The sequence below is a fragment of the Moschus berezovskii genome, chromosome 8, assembly GCF_049115385.1.
Source record: "Moschus berezovskii isolate FMDL1 chromosome 8, NW_MosBer_1.0, whole genome shotgun sequence".
Lineage (NCBI taxonomy): Eukaryota > Metazoa > Chordata > Mammalia > Artiodactyla > Moschidae > Moschus > Moschus berezovskii.
Genome location: NC_142467.1, coordinates 61,394,056 through 61,413,136, shown reverse-complemented (window position 1 = coordinate 61,413,136; position 19,081 = coordinate 61,394,056). Strand labels below are relative to the sequence as shown.

The window sequence follows — 19,081 nt, the reverse complement described above, 5'->3', positions numbered from 1 at the left end:
ATAATCTCTATTTTTCCAGATTTGTATCACCAGTTATTTAGTGTATCGTTTTAATATTTACTAACTTATACAGCTATTTAAAATTGTTGCTAATATCTAGGATAATCTTGACTAATAATTATGGCATACTTCCTAACATTTGATTTCCTCTATTTTTTTGTGTTTTTTTTCTCCTGTGTATTAAAGAAACCTGAGGGGAAGCCAGACCAGAAGTTTGATCAAAAACAAGAGCTTGGACGGGTGATACATCTCAGCAACTTACCTCATTCTGGCTATTCTGACAGTGCTGTCCTCAAGCTTGCTGAGCCTTATGGGAAAATAAAGAATTATATACTGATGAGGATGAAAAGTCAGGTAATATACATGTAGAAGTTTTGAAAAAGATTATTTCTCAAAGTTTTTTTAAAGTTTTTGTTTTTTAACATCCTCATTTTTAGAGAAGGGGTACACATGATTCCATTGAGTAAACTGATGAATTTAATTTCTTTAATTAATGGATATTAGAGATGCTAGTTCGTTGGCTGTGCCATTAATGCTGCTGTAGATTTTGTGGCATGTGAATTTATACATATAATTGAAGGATACAATTTCAGAATTGAAGTTGTGAATCCTGATACGTGCTTTCTTTTCTTTGATGGTGCCAAATGCTCTTCAAAAAATAGTACTCATATACGATCATACTAGCATTGTAAGAGCTTTATAAACACTGGATATTACAGACTTTTCAAATTATATGAATTTAATTAATAGATGGATTATTTCATACTTATATTTCATTTTTAAAAGTAATGGTAAGTAGAGCATCTTTTCTTTGTTAACCTTTTTGTAGCTTCGTGAGTTTGTATCCTTCCAAACTTTTACTTTCTAATTAATTTTTTTTTTTGTATGTTTGTTTTTCTTGCCCCAGGCCTTTATTGAGATGGAGACCAGAGAAGATGCAATGGCAATGGTTGACCACTGTTTGAAAAAGGCCCTTTGGTTTCAAGGAAGATGTGTAAAAGTTGACCTGTCTGAAAAATACAAAAAATTGGTACTCAGGGTATGTAATGTTTGATTCAGGTTCTTTATAAAGCTTATTTTCATGCTTTTCAAGCCATGACATTTTTATAAATTTTTACATGCTAAGAATGTATGATTTAGGAACTTCCCTGGTGGTGTGGGGGACACAGGTTCAATCCTTGATCTGGGAAGATCCCTTCTATGCATAACTACTGAGCTGCGCTCTAGCCATGCTCCGTAACAGTGAGAGGTCCAAGCACTTCAACAAAGAGTAGGCCCCGCTCACTGTAACTGGAGAAAGCCAGAGCACAGCAACAAAGACCCAGCATGACCAGAAATAAGTAAATAATGAATACATATATAGGATTTAGTTATTGAAAGAGTAATCTTTTCTCTTTTTCTTGTCTTCATTAATACAGAAGTTTTTAAACTGATGTTTGTATAAAGCATCTTTATTTTTATCTGTTTTACTTAAGGTTTTATTTGTAAAGCTTTAATAAAATTATTATTCACTGCTCTTGAAATGTTGGTTATAATGAATTAGTAACTTTAGGGCAGCTTACATTCTTAGGTATGGTTTAAATAAGATCAGTTGATATATAAAGGATGGTCATCATTTATTAGTTATTTGGATAATTAATACTCTACAAAATCTAATACATTTATGTAACTGGCGAAATTTTGTCTTTTAGATTCCCAACAGAGGCATTGACTTACTCAAAAAAGATAAATCCCGGTAATTTCATTTTGTGTGTGTGTGTGTGTCTCTGTATACACTAGTATATTAAACCTTCGTTTTCCAACTCTGTAGAATTAATTCAGGTGTATGTTTTGGTTTCAGGAAAAGATCTTACTCTCCAGATGGCAAAGAATCTCCAAGTGATAAGAAATCCAAAACTGATGGTTCCCAGAAGACTGAAAGTACTGCTGAAGGTAAAGAACAAGAAGAGAAGTCTGGTGAAGATGGTGAAAAAGATACAAAGGATGACCAGGCAGAACAAGAGCCTAACATGCTTCTTGAATCTGAAGATGAGCTACTTGTAGATGAAGAAGAAGCAGCAGCACTGCTAGAAAGTGGCAGTTCAGTGGGAGATGAAACAGATCTTGCTAATTTAGGGGATGTAGCATCTGATGGGAAAAAAGAACCTTCAGACAAAGCTGTGAAAAAAGATGCAAATGCCAGTGCTTCTGGAGCTGCAAAGAAAAAGCTTAAAAAGGTAAAAGAAGGTTTTATGTTGACTTGTTTCAGTAAAAAACTAGATCAGTGTTTCAAATTATTTATCTTAGGGTCACATTTAATAGAATTAGTCACTTGTATTTGGAAGAAATAGATAGGAATCACTAAAAAAAATTGAAATCTAAACTCTGCAATACATAGATTGAATAGGACTAAACTGCAATAGAAAGATGTCAGTTCACAAAGAGAACTTTTTAGTAACAAAGGAGAAAGACTTAAAGCTGTATATGATTCTATTTGGTAGTGGTAGTGTGTAAATAGTAGTAGGCAGCCTTTATGTATAGTTCAGCTTGTTATTTTAAACATGGGGTATGGATTTTACAGTAAGTTAACTGACCTGACCCGGGGGTAACTGACCCAGGATATTTAAAACGTTGTGTCAAAAACGGTAGAACTTGAAGAATTTTCCTATTATAGAAATGTAACCTTGATTAGATACTTCAATAGGTTTTAAAACATTTTTTCTTAGAACACATGTCACATATTAAGGTAAATAGCAATATAAAGATATATACATGGTAGAAAAATAGTAAATCAGAAGACCCATGATGTACTTGACTATCTCCTTTAAAGGTTAGAACATTACAATGCCTTTAGAACTCCATAAGATAAATGAGTCTTGAAATGAGATTATTATAATCCTCTTTCATTCATTCCTTCTAAGATATACTCAGCTACCAGAAAACTTAATATTTACCTCCAGATTTTGGTGGCTTGGTCAAATAAGTTAGCCTTGAGGTTTTTTTTCTGGCAGAAATAGATGATAGTTACGTAGTACTGTGTTTATGCTCTTAAGAGCTGATAATTATTGAGCATTTATCTTCCAAAGCTTTATTTTTAAACCACGGTGGTACTTTAGACTGTTCTATAAACAAAAAGAGTTGCACCATAAGATACCTTCTTTGGAGGACATCATTCAACTTACCGATACTTCATGAAATCAGCTGTCTGATTATCTTGCAGCATAATAAGTCTCAAAGTATAGAGTATCAATGTCCTTATATTTTCTGCTCTTTATATAAGGGAAGCCTTGGATTACTTAGTTTTAAAGCTAAGGTTTTTTTTTTTTTAAGACTAGTAAATTTGGGGGGAGAGAAAGAAGCCCCCCCCCCACGATTGTTTTTTTTTTTTTTTTTTTTTTTTGAGAAAATGAAGGCAAAGACGCTATCCCTTTCCCTTCAAGTAAAGCAAATGGAAGGGATACTGCAGGATAATTGTTGCAGAGTAAATTTGTCTTTCTTAACAGCGTCGTTTCCCAGGGAATATGGAAGGTTTTGTCACTCTAGATGAGGTTGGTGATGAGGAAGATTCGGAACTTCAGAAACTTCGTAAATCGGGCATGGCATTTAAATCTGGTGACAAAAATGATGATGGTTTGGTTGAAATTAAGGTGGACAAGATCGAGGAACTTGACCAAGAAAATGAAGCAGCGTTGGAAAATGGAATTAAAAATGAGGAAAATACAGAGCCAGGTGCTGAATCTGCTGAGAATGCTGATGATCCCAACAAAGACACAAGTGAAAATGCAGATGGCCAAAGTGATGAAAACAAGGAGGACTATACAATCCCAGATGAGTATAGAATTGGACCATATCAACCCAATGTTCCTGTTGGTGAGATTTAAGGCTTTGTTATTCCCCCTCACCCTCCCCAAACTCTTACTATAAATTTTTTTTAATTGGTCTTACATAAACTCTGATAACATGAAGTTCTATGCAGAACAATTTGTAAATCTTACTTAAAGCATTCTTTTTTCCTCTTTTTGTTACCATTCCATAATATGTTCTTTTTTCTCCTCATAAAATTTTCTGAGAATTTCACATTGCTTTTTGTTTTGTTCACCGTTCTATTTCAACATTTTTAAGAGAACAATTAGGTGTGGGCCCTTAAACATCAATTAAATACAAGCTATTAATGATGTCATGGTTTTTGCTTTGTTTTAGCGTAGGCTATATTGGACATGTCACAACTGTTAACTCATTCAAATTATATTGACAGGAAAAAAAGATTTGAGAACACTATTAAAACCTTCAGTTTACTGAATTTGTAAGAATGTATGTTTGTGTTCTAGGTATAGACTATGTGATACCTAAAACAGGGTTTTACTGTAAGCTGTGTTCACTCTTTTATACAAATGAAGAAGTTGCAAAGAATACTCATTGCAGCAGCCTTCCTCATTATCAGAAATTAAAGGTAAGGCTGAATCTAAAAGAGGAGAGTTCTTTTGTGAAAACTAACAAGTCACGTAAGTTTATGGACCAGTACCATCTGTGGACCCAGCACGCTTTATCCTGATAATTCTTTATTGACGGGCCTTGAGCAGTTTGATGAACTCTGGAAACATCTGCTAAACCTTTCTAGAATACACTCTTAACCAAATGATAATTCAGTAATTTCTAAATTTATAGATTTAAACGTTACAAATTCTGTTGTATAATTAAGAGTTATTTGAGTATTCTCAAATGATTATTAGACTGTAATTTCTCTAATTTGGAAGATACTGGAGGCCTGAAAGTCAAGTGAAATACTATAAAGCCTTTTTCAACTTTATAAAGTGCCATATCCCTTTATACTTAATGATTTTTACATTGACTTTAAATTATTATTTTATTAATAATGACACTTAGTGAAGTTTATGACCAAAAGGATATACAGGTAAAAGGAAAAATTAATAAAGCACACCATAATAAAGAATAACAAATTTCTGTTTGGATATTTCGAAGTTTGGTGTTTTAGTTGGTGGCTTAAGGACCAAGTATTGAAATAGATGAGGGAAAACTTGAAAGTAGGAGTTAAAAAAGATAATACTGATTTATAATATAAAGCTGCTAGAGTATTAAGGACAGTGGTTATTTTCAGTGGTAGCAGAAATTTAATAATATTTTGTCTTTTTGTCTTAGAAGAAGGGGCATTGAATAAATACATGTCATTTAACTAATCTTAAGTTCTTGGGGTAGCAGCAGTTATTCTATGTACGTATTTTGGTCTTTGTTTTCTCATCTCTGTAAGTTAGTCTTAATTGCACATTGAAGTAACTTTTTCATATTTTACTGTTTCTTTTCCCATGCCTTACTGTGGTGTCCAGTTTAGTTTTATGCCTGCTTGATAAGAATAACTAGATCTTACAAATATTGACAAGGTTAAATTAGACTCAGGTCCCTAAACTTCAATAGAATATTTTGTAGTTAATCCATTTGTTATGTTTCACTAAGGTGACTTAATCCTTGTAACTTTTTCTTTTCTTTTCAGAAATTTCTGAATAAATTGGCAGAGGAACGCAGGCAGAAGAAGGAAGTTTGAGATGTGCAAGAAGCTTAATGATTTCAAAGAAAATAATGGTTCTTTGTTTTTAAATGTTAACCTTTTTTAAATACAATACTGATAGTTAGAAGAAAACTATTGTACTCTTTTGTTTTAGTGGAAAATAATAGATAATAGATGTCTGTTCATGTGTTAAGTGTTATAGCAAAAATACATATACGGTTAAGTTAATGAAGAATTGTTTTTGTTTTATCAAAATGGTAACAGACAGAAATACTTTGTAGAGACTGACTTCGTATGCTAAAGACACTTGCACCACTAAGAAAGATATGTAGAAGCATTCAGAGAAATGAAATTTAGTAGTTCCAAGCTTCAGAGATATGTCAAAACTTTTGATTCCATTCAATAAAGAACAAAACCAATTGTATTTTTATTACTTTCATCTGAAACATTCCACATTTTAATCTGAGCCTTGCAGACTTTTCATTTGGAGTTTGAAGCATTTTTGGTTTTGTTTGATTTTTGGAGAACTTCACTAATGTGAGATTGGTAATTAAAATGCAGGTGCAGTTTTCTTTCAGTGTCATGTTGTTGTTTAGGTAATAAGAAATATTAAGTAATTGGCTTTAGATTTTGTAATTTTTTTTCCTAAGTTCTTGCTAGATTTCGTATTCTAGAAGTCAATGTATTTTCAGTGAAATGTAAAAATATTCCCCTTCTCTTTGACCAGTATTAATTTCTTGAGATCTTATTGCTTGTCACTTGAATCCTGTAGCTGTCATACATCATCTGGTATAAGCAACATTTGATTTTGAAGTGTGTAGACCATCTCTTTGTATTTTCAAGATGTAATTTTACATTTCTGCATTTTAAAAACAGTTTGGCCATAATCTTAGACGCACGCTTCTAATTCATATACTTGCATATGTGACCTTTGTGAACAGAAATTTGCATGTATAATCTGTGTTAACTTGTAACTTTCTGGTTATATTATATACTGCTTATATCTGTGGATTCAAGTTTCTTAAGTGAGTACCAATAAAAAACAAAAACCTAGGCCATGTTCATTGGTTATACATGTTTGAGGTGTTAACCAATATATTTGTCACAGTTGTGGTTTTTATTTACTGTTACACTTTCTTGCATGCTTTAACAAATTCCATTTTTAATCTAGAGTGTTCTAAAAAATGCTACTAAAAATCCTGAGTTTTAAAGCTTTCGGTGCTGGTGGATTTCTTGTTCCTGTTACATAACTAAAAATTGGACTCTTCATAGTTTTTTTCAGACCTTTGGAGTTCAGAATTCTAAGTGACAAACGACAAAAGCTCATGTTTAGACATGTCTAAGTGTTAACAATAAACTTGGAAATAACATGTAATAACAAGAATTAGTTGTATCAGCCTTTCAAAATATGTTGGGATAATTGGTTTAAGAGATTATTGTCAAGAAGATTTTTAATTTAAAAAAGAATAAGGGATTCTCTTTGAACCACTTAGATCTATTAAAGGATGTATCAAATGTAAGAAATGTTATGATCTACCACTGAGGGGGAAATGACACTTCAGTGTAACATGCACAAAAAATCCTTGCCAGTTTATTTGAGTTTAATTTTGGCCTTTACTAATTACCAGCTTTTAATTCCAACTGTTAACTAACGGTAGCTATACAAAGCATTTTGTGTACAATGGCATCCCTTGTTTTCTGTCAACTTTTTTTCATAGGTCCTACTTTGTTAGATATACCAAGGTGTAGAAAAGAATGTTTAATATCTTCATTTGCTAGGGTTTGGAAAGTATAAATTCTCATTAATTGCTAATGATGAATAAACCTGTAACAGCTATTTCCCAGATTATGACAAACCTTTATTTAATAGGAATGTTTTTCACTTAACCAACTATAAAGCAGAAAATTTTCCCACCCCCATTTTAGTTTTTAGTTTAGACATTACTCTTGAGTGAAGGAAACTTGATGTTTGTTTTACAATTTTATTTTATCATTGCTAATAAATATGGCCTATGAGAATTACTCTTGTAAGGCTTAAGTTGGCTAGCTGTAGTAGTGTGTATCCTAAAAACACTTTGTTGACCAAAAAGTTCAATCAGATTTTTCCATAAGATCTTTCCAACCCAATAATTTTATGTAGAATTGTAAATGAGGAATGTGGATGTGTGGCTATTGAGTACCAAATAATTACTTCTAGATATTTTTATATGGTATAGATTATAAGGAACTTTTCAAGTTTATATCCAGCCTCTGAATTCTTTTACCACTTTTTCTTAGGGTAAAAGGGCTTCTGTGGTAGCTCAGCTGGTAAAGAATACACCTGCAAAAAAAAAAAAAAGAATACACCTGCAGTGCGATTCGTTTCCTGGGTCAGGAAGATCCACTGGAGAAGGGATAGGCTACCCACTCCAGTATTCTTAGGCTTCCCTGGTGGCTCAGCTGGTAAAGAATCGGCCTGCAATGTGGAAGACCCGGGTTGAATTCCTGGGTTGGGAAGATCCCCTGGAGAATGGAACAGCTCTACCCACTGCAGTATTCTGGCCTGGAGAATTCCATGGATGTATAGTCCATGGGGTCACAACATGGACTGAGTTGGACATGACTAAGTGACTCACTTTAGGGTGAAAAGGGCATACACACTATTAAGTATTATGGCAGCGTTAGGTTATAAAAGTGGAAGAATACACATTTTTTTTGCCTGAGTTTGTTCACAGTGTGCTTTTAGTGGCTTTGAACTAGAAAATGACATGAGTAAAAATTGTGACGAAAGAGGCTTGTATGTAGTGGAAATCTGTAGGAATGCCGCATACTTTTAAATGAGACAATTGGTATACACAGTTTAGTTAGAATAATACAAGCTAAGGCTGGGAGTTATAAACCCTGTACTCCTTCCGTAGAATATGGCCTTGGATAGCCTAAAGATCAACTGTTGGATGGTAATCCTTTTTAGGTATTCTCCAACCAGGACTCTGAGCTGAGCTGTTCGTTAAGCTGGAATTAAAGTGCCTCTCCAATCTGATGCACGTCCTTTGCATGTCAGGTGTGAGACATGGTATACAAACAAAAAGCTTCTGTGAATTCTTTAAGACTAGTGGTTCTCAAATATTAGCATGTATCAGGATTACCTGCAGGCTTCATTTTAAACATTACTGGGCCCTGTTCCTAGAACTTCTGATTTACTGGGTGCAGGATTGATTTTAATAATTTGCATTTTTTCAAAAATTACCCAGGTGATGGTGATGTCAAGAATAGAGGCCACACTTTAGAGAATGATTGATTTACCTATAGCTGAAGTATACTGCTAGGTGCTTATGGTCAGATGCCTGATTTAGATACTATGGCTTGAAGGTTTTGCTGCTGTTACTAAAGGTAAGGGAAATGTTGGAAAGAATATTTGGGATCCCTCATGAAGCATTTTTTAAAGTTACAAGTGGGAGGACACCCATTTCAGAGCCCTCATTACTGCTTTCCCTGGTGAACCCTTTATCTTTTAATTGGGACATTAATAAAATGAGCAGCTAATTTACTGAAGTTTTAAGTGAACAGAAAAATGCAAGTAGATACTGTTCACTCCAGATATAATTTGCTGAATTGTTAACTATAGTTGATAGAAGCTAAAGCCCAATTAAGGTGTTACTAGGAAAAAATGTGAAGACACCAGGAGATGATAGCTTGAAGAAAATTCCATGTGAGAACTGTTAGGTAATATATGGTTAATTTTTAAAAGGCTGTATTGACATTTATTAAAGCCTTTATCTTTAGCACTGGCCTTAAATTTATAATTTCCATACATTTTAAGAATTCTGTAAAGCCAAATGTACAATAGGGAACATGAAAAGAGGAAGAGGGGGGCAGTCTTTTGTGTGTAGTAGAGAAAAAACATGGTGTTCATGCCAGTAGTAACAAACTCAGTGAAAATTGTAGCCATTAAATACAGGTTTAATGATCTTCGAACCATCTTGTCATGGTGGTTTATATATTGTACCATTCGTATACAGGTTTAATTACCTGATCCAAATGGAATATACCAAGAGCAGCAGGAATGTCCTACCTTTGACAAGGACAGAATACTCCAAATTTCAGTCATTGCACCTGTCAAAAGTAGGACCAATTCCTATTTGCTCAGTTTTGCCAGATTTGTTAAATCCTTTCCATCAGCTACTTCGTTGGCGACTGCCAAGTCTGTTCTTTATACCTCCCCCTCCACTTGTATTGGGAAGACACCAGTTTATGCTCTTGTGTGTGCACCTAATCTGCTCTGGGATAAAAACCTGTGGAAAGGAATTGGAGTTTAAATGGTCATTAGTAGATGATAAAAACTAGTGAAAACGTAACTCATTTTCGTAATTGTGGCTAATTCTTCTCACAAGGACAAGTTGTGTCTCTGATCCGTTTCATCGTAATTTGCTGAGCTGTGCAAAACCAGCCAAGGAAGGGCTTGACACTGCAAAAGAGGAGTTTCCTCTGCCTTTACGTTCTGCACATCTGTAAGTGCATATCGCCCTTTTTAAAAAAACCTTATAACTTTCTACAAAGTTATGTCAGGCGAGTTTTTGTTTTCATACACAAAATATACTATCCTAGCCATTTTTAAATAACATCTTACTGTTAACCATAATTCATTTAACCAATTCCCTATTGATGGGCTTTTCCATTTTGACTATTAACAGCTGTGAGTATCCATATCTTTACATCTTTCCAATTTCATCTATACATGGAGTGTTGGAGACAGAAGATTCACACATTTTTACATTTGATGAAAACTCAAAGAGTGAGAGCCTGTTCATAACCTCCTGTGCCTCCATAACCATCCTCTCCTGATTCCTGCATCCTACTTTACCTTCCATCTCAAGTTAGAATTGTTGGTGTCTGAACAGTACATGAGTTTCTGTAGCATTTTAAAACTCTGGATCTCTGATGATTTCATCTGTGTCTTACCACTGGCAAATTTAATAGCCTTCCTTCTTGTGACACTTTTCTAATCAGACCATCATCACCACCATCCAGACAGCTTCAACAGATTATAAACTATTTTGGTTTTATACTCCCTTTGTTCATGCCTCTTCTAGCATCGAGTTGATAGAACCTTCGAGGTTCTTTGAATTAATCATACTCCATAAACTAGTAAAACACCATCTTCCCAGAACTGTTTGTTCAGCAGGCAAGAAAGCCACGCTCTTTCCCCCTGGTTTAGGATTGTTGAGTTGCTAAGTCATGTCCAACGCAGCACACCAGGCTCCTCTGCCTTCCGCTACCTCCCGAAGTTTGCTCAAGTTCATGAACGATATTGTCTACCCATCTCACCTGCTGCAGCCCCCTTCTTTTGCCTTCATTCCCAGCGTTGGGTTATTTTCCCATGAGTCAGCTCTTCCCATCAGGTGGCCAAAGTATTGGAGCTTCAGCCTCAGCATCAGTCCTTCCAATTAAAATTCAGGGTTGATTTTTCTTAGGATTGACTGCCTTGATCTTGCAGTCCAAGGGACTCTCAAAGAGTTCTCCAGCACCACAGTTGTAAAGCATCAATTCTACGGCACTTTATGGTCCAATTCTCATGTCCATATGTGACTACTGGAAAAATAATAGTTTGACTATATGGACACTTGTCAGCAAAGTGATGTCTCTGCTTTTTAATATGCTGTCTAGGTTTGTAATAGCTTCACTTTTGAAGAGCAAGCATCTTTTTTAAATTTCATGGCTTCAGTCACCTACTGTGATTTTTCAGCCCAAGAAAATATCTGGCACTACTTCCACTTTTTCCCCTTCTATCTGCCATGAAGTGATGGGACCTGTATGCCATGATGTTAGGTTTTTTGTTTTTAATTTATTGTGACTGCAAGGTGTCTTAGTTGGGACATGTGGAATCTAGGTAACTGACTAGGGATCAAACTTGGGCCCTCTCCATTGGAAGCATGAAGTCCCAGCCACTGGACCACAAGGAAGTCCCTGATTTTAGTTTTTTTCATGTTGAATTTCAAGCCAGCGTTTTCACTCTTTCTCCTTCATCAAGAGGCTCTTTAGTTCCTCTTCACTTTCTGCCATTAGAGTGGTATTACCTACATATCTGAGGTTATTGCTATTTCTCCCAGCAATCTTTTTGGTTTTGTTATTATTTCTCACAGCAGTGTTGATTCCAGCTTGTGATTCATCCAGCCCAGCATTTTGCATGATGTTCTCTGCATATAAGTTAAATAAGCAGGTTGACAGTATACAGCCTTGTTCTTTCCTTTCGAACCAGTCTTTCCATCTGGCTGTATTAATAAATGTTGCTTCTTGACCAGCACACACGTTTCTCAGGAGACAGGTAAGGTGGTCTGGTACTCCCCTCTCCAAGAATTTTTCACAGCTGCTTGTGATCCACACAGAGACTTTAGTCAGTTTAGGATACAGATTTGCAAATGTGGCCAACGTGGTTGAGGGGTAACCACCATATTTTATTTCTTTGGCGCTTTGGGCTGACTCAAAGATTTTTAATGAATGAAATGGCCCAAGGTAGAAGCCCTCTCGATTCAGGACTTGCACGGAGGGAGCTTTTTTTTTTTTTTTAATTTTTGTCTTCAGTTTTAGCAGATAGAAAAGCTTGATTTTTTAAGATTCATGGTTTACAAGAGAGTACAAAGATAAATCTCAGTCCTTCATTTTACTTCCTCAGGGGGAAGAAAGTTTTCGTGTGTCCCCTTTAAAATGTATATTCGGAGATATTTTTACACATACTATACACTGTACCTTGATTAGTATCACTAAAAACATACATAGGACTGCTAATGAGGAAGCAAGGAAGCATAGATTAATTTATGGCGGGCAGCGCATCCGAGATCATGGAGGAGGAAATTATTGGACCCTTAACTTTCACCCTTCTGTCTTCCCTCTGAAGAGACTTTCCTTTGTAACTTCGAAAGGGTGTTATAGATCTCAATTCCCAGCTCACATTGAGTTCACCATTGTGGTTGAGAAAGCCTGATTGGCCAAGGGTACTTTCACGTTTTCATGCTGTCTGGATAGTGGTGGTAAGATCTGGGTTCGAAAAGGGTGTACCTGGACGTATATGAGTGCAGGTGTTTGTGTAATGTGCCTCAGTGAATTTGTCTTAGTTTATTATTTCTGTGTTACGTTTTCTGTGTCAGGATCTCTGGATATGATTTGGTACGTGTCACTCATAGTGTGACGCTGTATAGTGTGTGTCTGGGTGTGTGACTGCACTCTCGTTATCTAGATGTTATCTATTTGATGTCAGTGTGTTTGAGGTAACTGTTGCGGTGTGTAATAGTCCACGTCTGTGTATCTTGTCTGGGTGTCCTTACTAGCTGCCCCACTCACTGCATCCCATCATTCTTGAAGAATGGGCGCGTGTGGGAACACTGGCCCAGTTCCACTCCGGTTTTCCTAAGAAAACGCGACAGCGTTCCCCGCGGTCACAAGGGTACGGAGGGAAGGCCTTTGCGCATGCACACGTGTGCAGCTTGGGCGACAAGAACTTTGGGGGTCGCCCTTTCTCGCGCGCGCGCTCTCTGGTGGCCTCGGAGGGCAGCGCAGACAGAACGAGAGGCGGGGCCGGCGGCAGCGGCGGAAGTGAAGTCACTTCCGGGCTGGGGTGTTTGTTTGGACTGGAGAAAGGAGGCTGCGGGCGAAGCGCGCGTCGAGCGGGGGAGCGGCGCTGCTTGTGGAGATCCGCGGAGGCCGACCGGATTCGTTGGCTGCCGTCCCCGCTGCCGTGCACTGGGTGAGGGGTTCCCTCGGGCGGAGCGGCGAGAAGGGTGCGGCGGCCCCGGCGGTCGAGGGGACAGCACCTCGCCGACGGCTGATGGGCCTAGAGCGTCCCCTCGGTCGTTCGCCACCAAGCCCGTATGGCCCCCGTTGTTCCTTGCCTCTTCTAGTTGAGTCTGAGAGATGATCTTGGACCGACTTAGTCTCTTTCTTCTTTGAGAAATGGCCGTCGCTTTTTTTTCTCATTGTCATTATTATTTATGATTTGGATCTCGCAGCTCTCTATCCGGGTCCTCGGTGGCGCGCGATGGTTGCCGGGATAGCACTTTCTCGCGAGCCCCCACCCCCACCCCAGTCCCTTCACCCCCCTCCGGTACCCTCTTCCCCTGCCCCCCGCTGCCGCCTCGGCAACAAAGCTCATTGTTTCTCCCCACTTTACGCCTGCGCGTCGCCACGCGCTGCCCCTACTTGCTGCGCTTGCGCGCTCCTCCTGAAGCTTGGGTGGGGGAAGAAAGAGGGGCGGAGGGACTGGGGGTAGCCTTGCGTACTAAGAGAGCGTTTTGTAACCGTCCGCGAGCCTGTACCTTTCTGATCTGTTTTCTCTGGTTTCTTCGACATCCCCTACCCCTTAATTTTAGTTACATTGTATTCCGTGCTCCGGTTAGGAGGTCCTTTGGAGTACTGGCAACTCCTACTCCAGGACTGTTGTGAACCAGTTGAACTTTTAAGAGCTCAGCCAGTTCACGTTTTTCAGTTTTGGTTCTTTCACTTTTTAGTTTCTCTGTACTATGGTTATTCTCTCGCACCATCGAAAATATATAGCTTGTGGTAAAGTTATTTGTTTCAAAACATTTGTTGAAGCAGCCAGCACTGATATTTTATGTAACTGCAAAAAGGGGCCTTTTCTGCTTTTGTTGTCTTGTTTTCCCTGATTTTGCAGCGCCATCATCTCACAGAAACCACAAACTCTAGAAAGAATTTGGCATCCAGTGTGCCGTGGGAGAAGGTCTAACAGCTGACTGCTTTTGACATTTCAGCAGAAGACAAATTCCCATTTTGCATGTGCTGGCTAATCTTGTCTAATTAACCTGGTGGTATGATTTTTCACAGTTTGCGTTTGAGCAGTTGGTCAGGTGTTGGTTTGCGTTTTCTTTAAATAGCCTTTGAAATTTCATGGGCTGCAGGTTATGTATGCAAATAAAGTTCTCTAAGGGTTTTAATGAGATTCCTAGTGTTTGCTGTTTTGTGTTTCTCTTCCGGTCTGTGAGAGGATATTTTGAGCAAATTACGCTGTTTATACCACTCGTTAATTGTGAACTTGAACAGAACTTATTTTTTCTCTCAAGTAGGTGTCTTTGACAAAAAAAAAAAAAAAGGTAACTCTCCCAAAAGTGTAGCCTGCTTGTCTGTTTCTTTATGGGATGGAAGGTGATTTTCATATTTATTTTAACTTGTGAAATAAGCAGGAAGAGTAAGTTTTATGCTGCCCATTTTGAAATCAGTAGAAACTTGAGAGATTATTTTATTAGGCACATACTTCTATAACCCTTAGTAATGCAAGGCATTGTTCAAAGTACTTTTACAAGTACTTACTCTTCAGTGTCTTTAGGCAGCAAGTACTACTGTAAAATGAAGATTATAAATGAAAGAGAGATGTGAAGTAACTTGCCCAATGTTACACAACTAATAAGAGCTGGAATTAAAATCCAAGCAGAGATTATGTGCTCTTAACCTCTGTAACATGCTGCCTGTGATTTAGTAACATATTCAGAGTCCTCTGGTGGTTAATGGCGTATCTGGGATTTGAACCCAATCCAAAATGAAAGTTGTCCAAGTTGTCTTGGTGATCTGGATCACTCTGTTGCACAGATACATTAAGATTTCACGTATGATACAGCCTGAGATTCACTATCAGTAACTCAAATCTTTTTTCTTAATTTCCTCATTGTTTATAGTGGTGCTGTCCAGTAAGATAGCTACAGAGCACATGTCTGTTGAGCACCTGCAATGTAGCAAGTGCAGTCAAAGAACTAAAATTTTGATTGTATGAAATTAAAATTGTTATTGTTGTTCAGTCACTAAGTTGTGTCTGACTCTTTGACCCCATGGACTGCAGCACCCCTGGCCTCCCTGTCCTTTACCATCTCCTGGGGTTTGCCCAGGTTCATATCCATTGAATTGGTGATGCCATCCAACCATCTCATCCTCTGCCACCCTCTTCTTTTGCCTTAAAATTAATTTAAATAGCAACAAGTATCTGGTGGCTACCAAGTTGGATAGTGTGAATTTATTTGAACTGACTCTGCTTCTTTTTTGTATCAGTTTTTATAAATAAGGATGGTTTCTGTGATGCACTTCGAGCTTTTTTCAGCCGTGTTGTACTATCCTTGTTCTAAGCTGATAACGTAGTTACACTACACTTGAGATCAGGGTTATAGTCTTTTGGATTTTTCTGTGACATTGTTTCACTCCTACAAGTGGTTGGACCTGTTGTTTTTATCTTATTCCCTGCCCTTGCAATCTTAATTGTTCTACATGTTTAGTAATACTGTTATCTGCTAGGTTGTTTGCCTAGGTACTCATTATTATCCATTTTACAGGTAGGGAACCTGAAACATTAAATAACCTGCCCACTGTCACATATCTAGAAAGGCAGCCTGGTTCCAGAGACCATGCTTTTAATCATTATTTTATACTGCCAAACATTAAACAAAAAATTCAGTGCTGCTCACAGACTTCTGAATTAAATATAGAAGCTGACTCAGAAATTTCTATATCTTCTCTCACCAACTAAAATACATACGTATACAATATATGTGTGTTTAAACAATGAGTTTAAAGAGCCTACAGTAGTTCAAAATAGAGTCCAGTGGAATAAGAAAAGGTGGTAAGTCTGTGGAGTCAGTTTCTTTTTGTTTTTTTGTGGGGGTTCTGGCGGCACCAGTCGGCTTGTGGAATCTTGGTTCCCCCACCAGGGATTGATCCCTGATTCCTGGCAGTGGAAGCCCAGAGTTGTAACCATTGGACTACCAGGAAATTCCTTGTGGAATCAGTTTAATGAAAGAAGCAGAAAGAGAATTGTTTGAATTTTGAGTGAATGTTTTTATTTTTTATTCCAGTTTTATTGAGATATAATTGAAACATAGCACTGTATAAGTTTAAGGTATATACTATAATGATTTTATTTACATACATCATGAAGTGGTTAATGACAATTCTTAAGAGATGAAAAAGGGGGAAACTTTCTAAAACTTAAAAGATTTATTTTCATATTTTAAAATTTTGTAGCGACTATAAGTGTATGAACACTGCTGGAAACCAATAAATGGCAAAAAAAAAAACAGCTGAGGAAAAGTTTGTAGATTTAAAATGCCAAATAGCAGGAAAAAACTGCTTTTAACCTAACCAAAATCTGGTGAAATTTTTTTTTTTTAATTAAAAAAATTTTTATTTATTTTGGCTGCACTGGGTCTTTGGAGAAGACTCTTGAGAGTCCCTTATACTGCAAGGAGATCCAACCAGTCCATTCTAAAGGAGATCAATCCTGGATGTTCATTGGAGGGACTGATGCTAAAGCTGAAACTCCAATACTTTGGCCACCTCATGAGACGAGTTGACTCACTGGAGAAGAGTCTGATGCTGGGAAAGGTTGGGGGCGGGAGGAGAAGGGGACGACGGAGAATGAGATGGCTGGATGGCATCACCGATTCTGTGGACATGAGTTTGAGTGAACTCCGGGAGTTGGTGATGGACAGGGAGGCCTGGTGTGCTGTGATTCATGGGGTCGCGGAGAGTCGGACACGACTGAGCGACTGAACTGAACTGAACTGGGTCTTTGTTGCTGCATGTGGGCTTTCTCTAGTTTCGGTGCATGGGCTTCTCATTGTCACGGCTTCTCTTGTTGCAGAGCACATACAGGCTTTAGTAGTTGTGGATCACAGGCTCTAGAGCCCAGGTTCAGTAGCTGTGATGAACCGGTTTAGTTGCCCCAAAGGGTGTGGGATCTTCCCAGACCAGGGATCTAACCTGTGTCCCCTGCATTGGCAGGCAGATTCTAAACCATTGGGCCACCAGGGAAGTCCCTGGAGAAATATCTGAATATAAGGCTCTCAGTATGTTTACAAAAGAAAGAAAATTCATTGTCTACAATAGTGAAAGTTGGAATATTTGTAGATTACTGATAGAAAGGACAAATCTTAACCAATTCCACTTAATATTACTATTCAAATATGAAAACAAAAGACAGTTTAAAATATGTAGTCGCCTAGAAATTTATATATCCTCGGGTAATCTTTTGAAGAAATATTAAGCCAAAACAAGTTAGGGCAAGATGATTATCTATATACTCTAAAAGAACTCTTAATAGTGTAGCTTTAACAGTGCTAAATTATTTTTACAAAGCTCAGGATGTGGGGTGGGCAAGAAAATGGATAAGTAAAATTCTAAAGGTCTTACCTTGTCTGGAGCAGAGATTGGGTTGGGTATATTGAGACAGGAAAGTAAAGCATTCAAAATGTCTTGAATTGGTTGAAGCTGTATAGAGTGTATTTTTAATTGATAGGAAACTATTCAAACTATTTAATTTCACAGCAGATACAAGTCAAGTCATTGTGCTGTACATGTACACCTTTGTATTTCCACAGTGCTGTATGTCAATTATGTCTCAAACTGGGGAAGAAACAACAGATTCTGCAGTAGTTTGTAAGTTACAGAAAATAAATATTTTTTTAACCTGCTTGAAGTAGGAAAATAAACACTACAGAAATAGTATAAAAAATTTATAATAAAGGTAAATATGAAGCTATGATGGAAGACTACCAAACACCAGTTACCAGAAATGTTTATTCCCTATGAGACAGAGTCTCAGACTGGGTTAAGTAATCTACTTGGTATAGTAGAGGACTTGAATACATCACTTTCAGGATTTAACAGAATCAGCCTAATATATATACATCATTTTTTATGTTAGAAATAGAAATCACAACAGTGGAGTCCTAATGTATAGCCGTGTGTATGTATAAGAGTTCGTTTGCTGTACAGCAGATATTGGCATTGTAAACCAGCCAGTCCATTCTAAAGGAGATCAATCCTGGGTGTTCATTTGAAGGACTGATGCTAAAGCTGAAACTGCAATACTTTGGCCACCTCACGCGACGAGTTGACTCACTGGAAAAGACTCTGATGCTGGGAAGGATTGGGGGCCGGAGGAGAAGGGGACGACAGAGAATGAGATGGCTGGATAGCATCACCGACTCGATGGACATGAGTTTGACTGAACTCCAGGAGTTGGTGATGGACAGGGAGGCCTGGCGTGCTGTGATTCATGGGGTCGCAAAGAGTTGGACACGACTGAGTGACTGAACTGAAAGCAACGATACTTAAGTTAAAGATTTTTTTTGAAAAAGAAATTTTAAACAGATAGCAAATACAAATCACATTTTTCTCTTTAGACGCAAAGAATATTTTGCAGCAAAAGCAGTTGTAACATAGTAAAATAAAACTAGAAATCAGGCATCAAAAGGTAACCAAAACAACCTTAATCACTTGGAAATTAAGAACATTCTTCGGCATATAAATTAAATAATTTGTAATTACCTAAAATTGATAACTGTGTTGTGTTAAAACTTCTAGGCAAAATTCATTGATACAAAATTTTTATTTGTAAAAGGATAAAAATGTCAACTTGTAAAAATGAAGAGCAACAAATTTAAGTTATATAGAAAGGAAAGGAAGATAATGTGAGAAAACTAAGATTAATGAAATAAAAATAAGTAGAAAAGACCAATAAAACCAAAAGCAGGAGTTTTGTTTATTAAAATTGAATTTTTAAGTAGGTAACCCATTCCCAAAAACAATACAAAATGTATCCATAGCCATCTT

At 37.3% G+C, this 19,081-nt stretch overlaps 2 protein-coding genes across 8 annotated transcripts in view; both read left to right on the top strand.

Annotated features, from left to right (window-relative positions):
• Nucleotides 1-7,346, top strand: part of MATR3 (matrin 3) — a 33,748-nt gene extending 26,402 nt beyond the window's left edge. For 4 of the 6 annotated variants that reach the window (XM_055430958.2, XM_055430957.2, XM_055430959.2 and 1 more), the window contains exons 9-15: nt 187-354; nt 908-1,039; nt 1,692-1,735; nt 1,841-2,216; nt 3,483-3,849; nt 4,308-4,429; nt 5,486-7,346. In XM_055430958.2, the coding sequence (XP_055286933.1) occupies nt 187-354; nt 908-1,039; nt 1,692-1,735; nt 1,841-2,216; nt 3,483-3,849; nt 4,308-4,429; nt 5,486-5,536 (1,260 nt within the window). In that variant the 3' untranslated portion in view covers nt 5,537-7,346. The remainder of the gene's footprint in view (nt 1-186; nt 355-907; nt 1,040-1,691; nt 1,736-1,840; nt 2,217-3,482; nt 3,850-4,307; nt 4,430-5,485) is intronic. The other 2 variants (XM_055430961.2, XM_055430962.2) reach the window with 2 other exon arrangements.
• A 150-nt stretch (nt 7,347-7,496) lies between these two features.
• The window catches only part of PAIP2 (poly(A) binding protein interacting protein 2), a 25,767-nt gene continuing 14,182 nt past the window's right edge, over nt 7,497-19,081 (top strand). Inside the window, exon 1 of one of the 2 annotated variants that reach the window (XM_088838635.1) lies at nt 7,497-13,339. In XM_088838635.1, coding sequence (XP_088694761.1) covers nt 12,941-13,339 — 399 coding nt within the window. In that variant the 5' untranslated portion in view covers nt 7,497-12,940. The remainder of the gene's footprint in view (nt 13,340-19,081) is intronic. The other variant, XM_055430973.2, reaches the window with a different exon arrangement.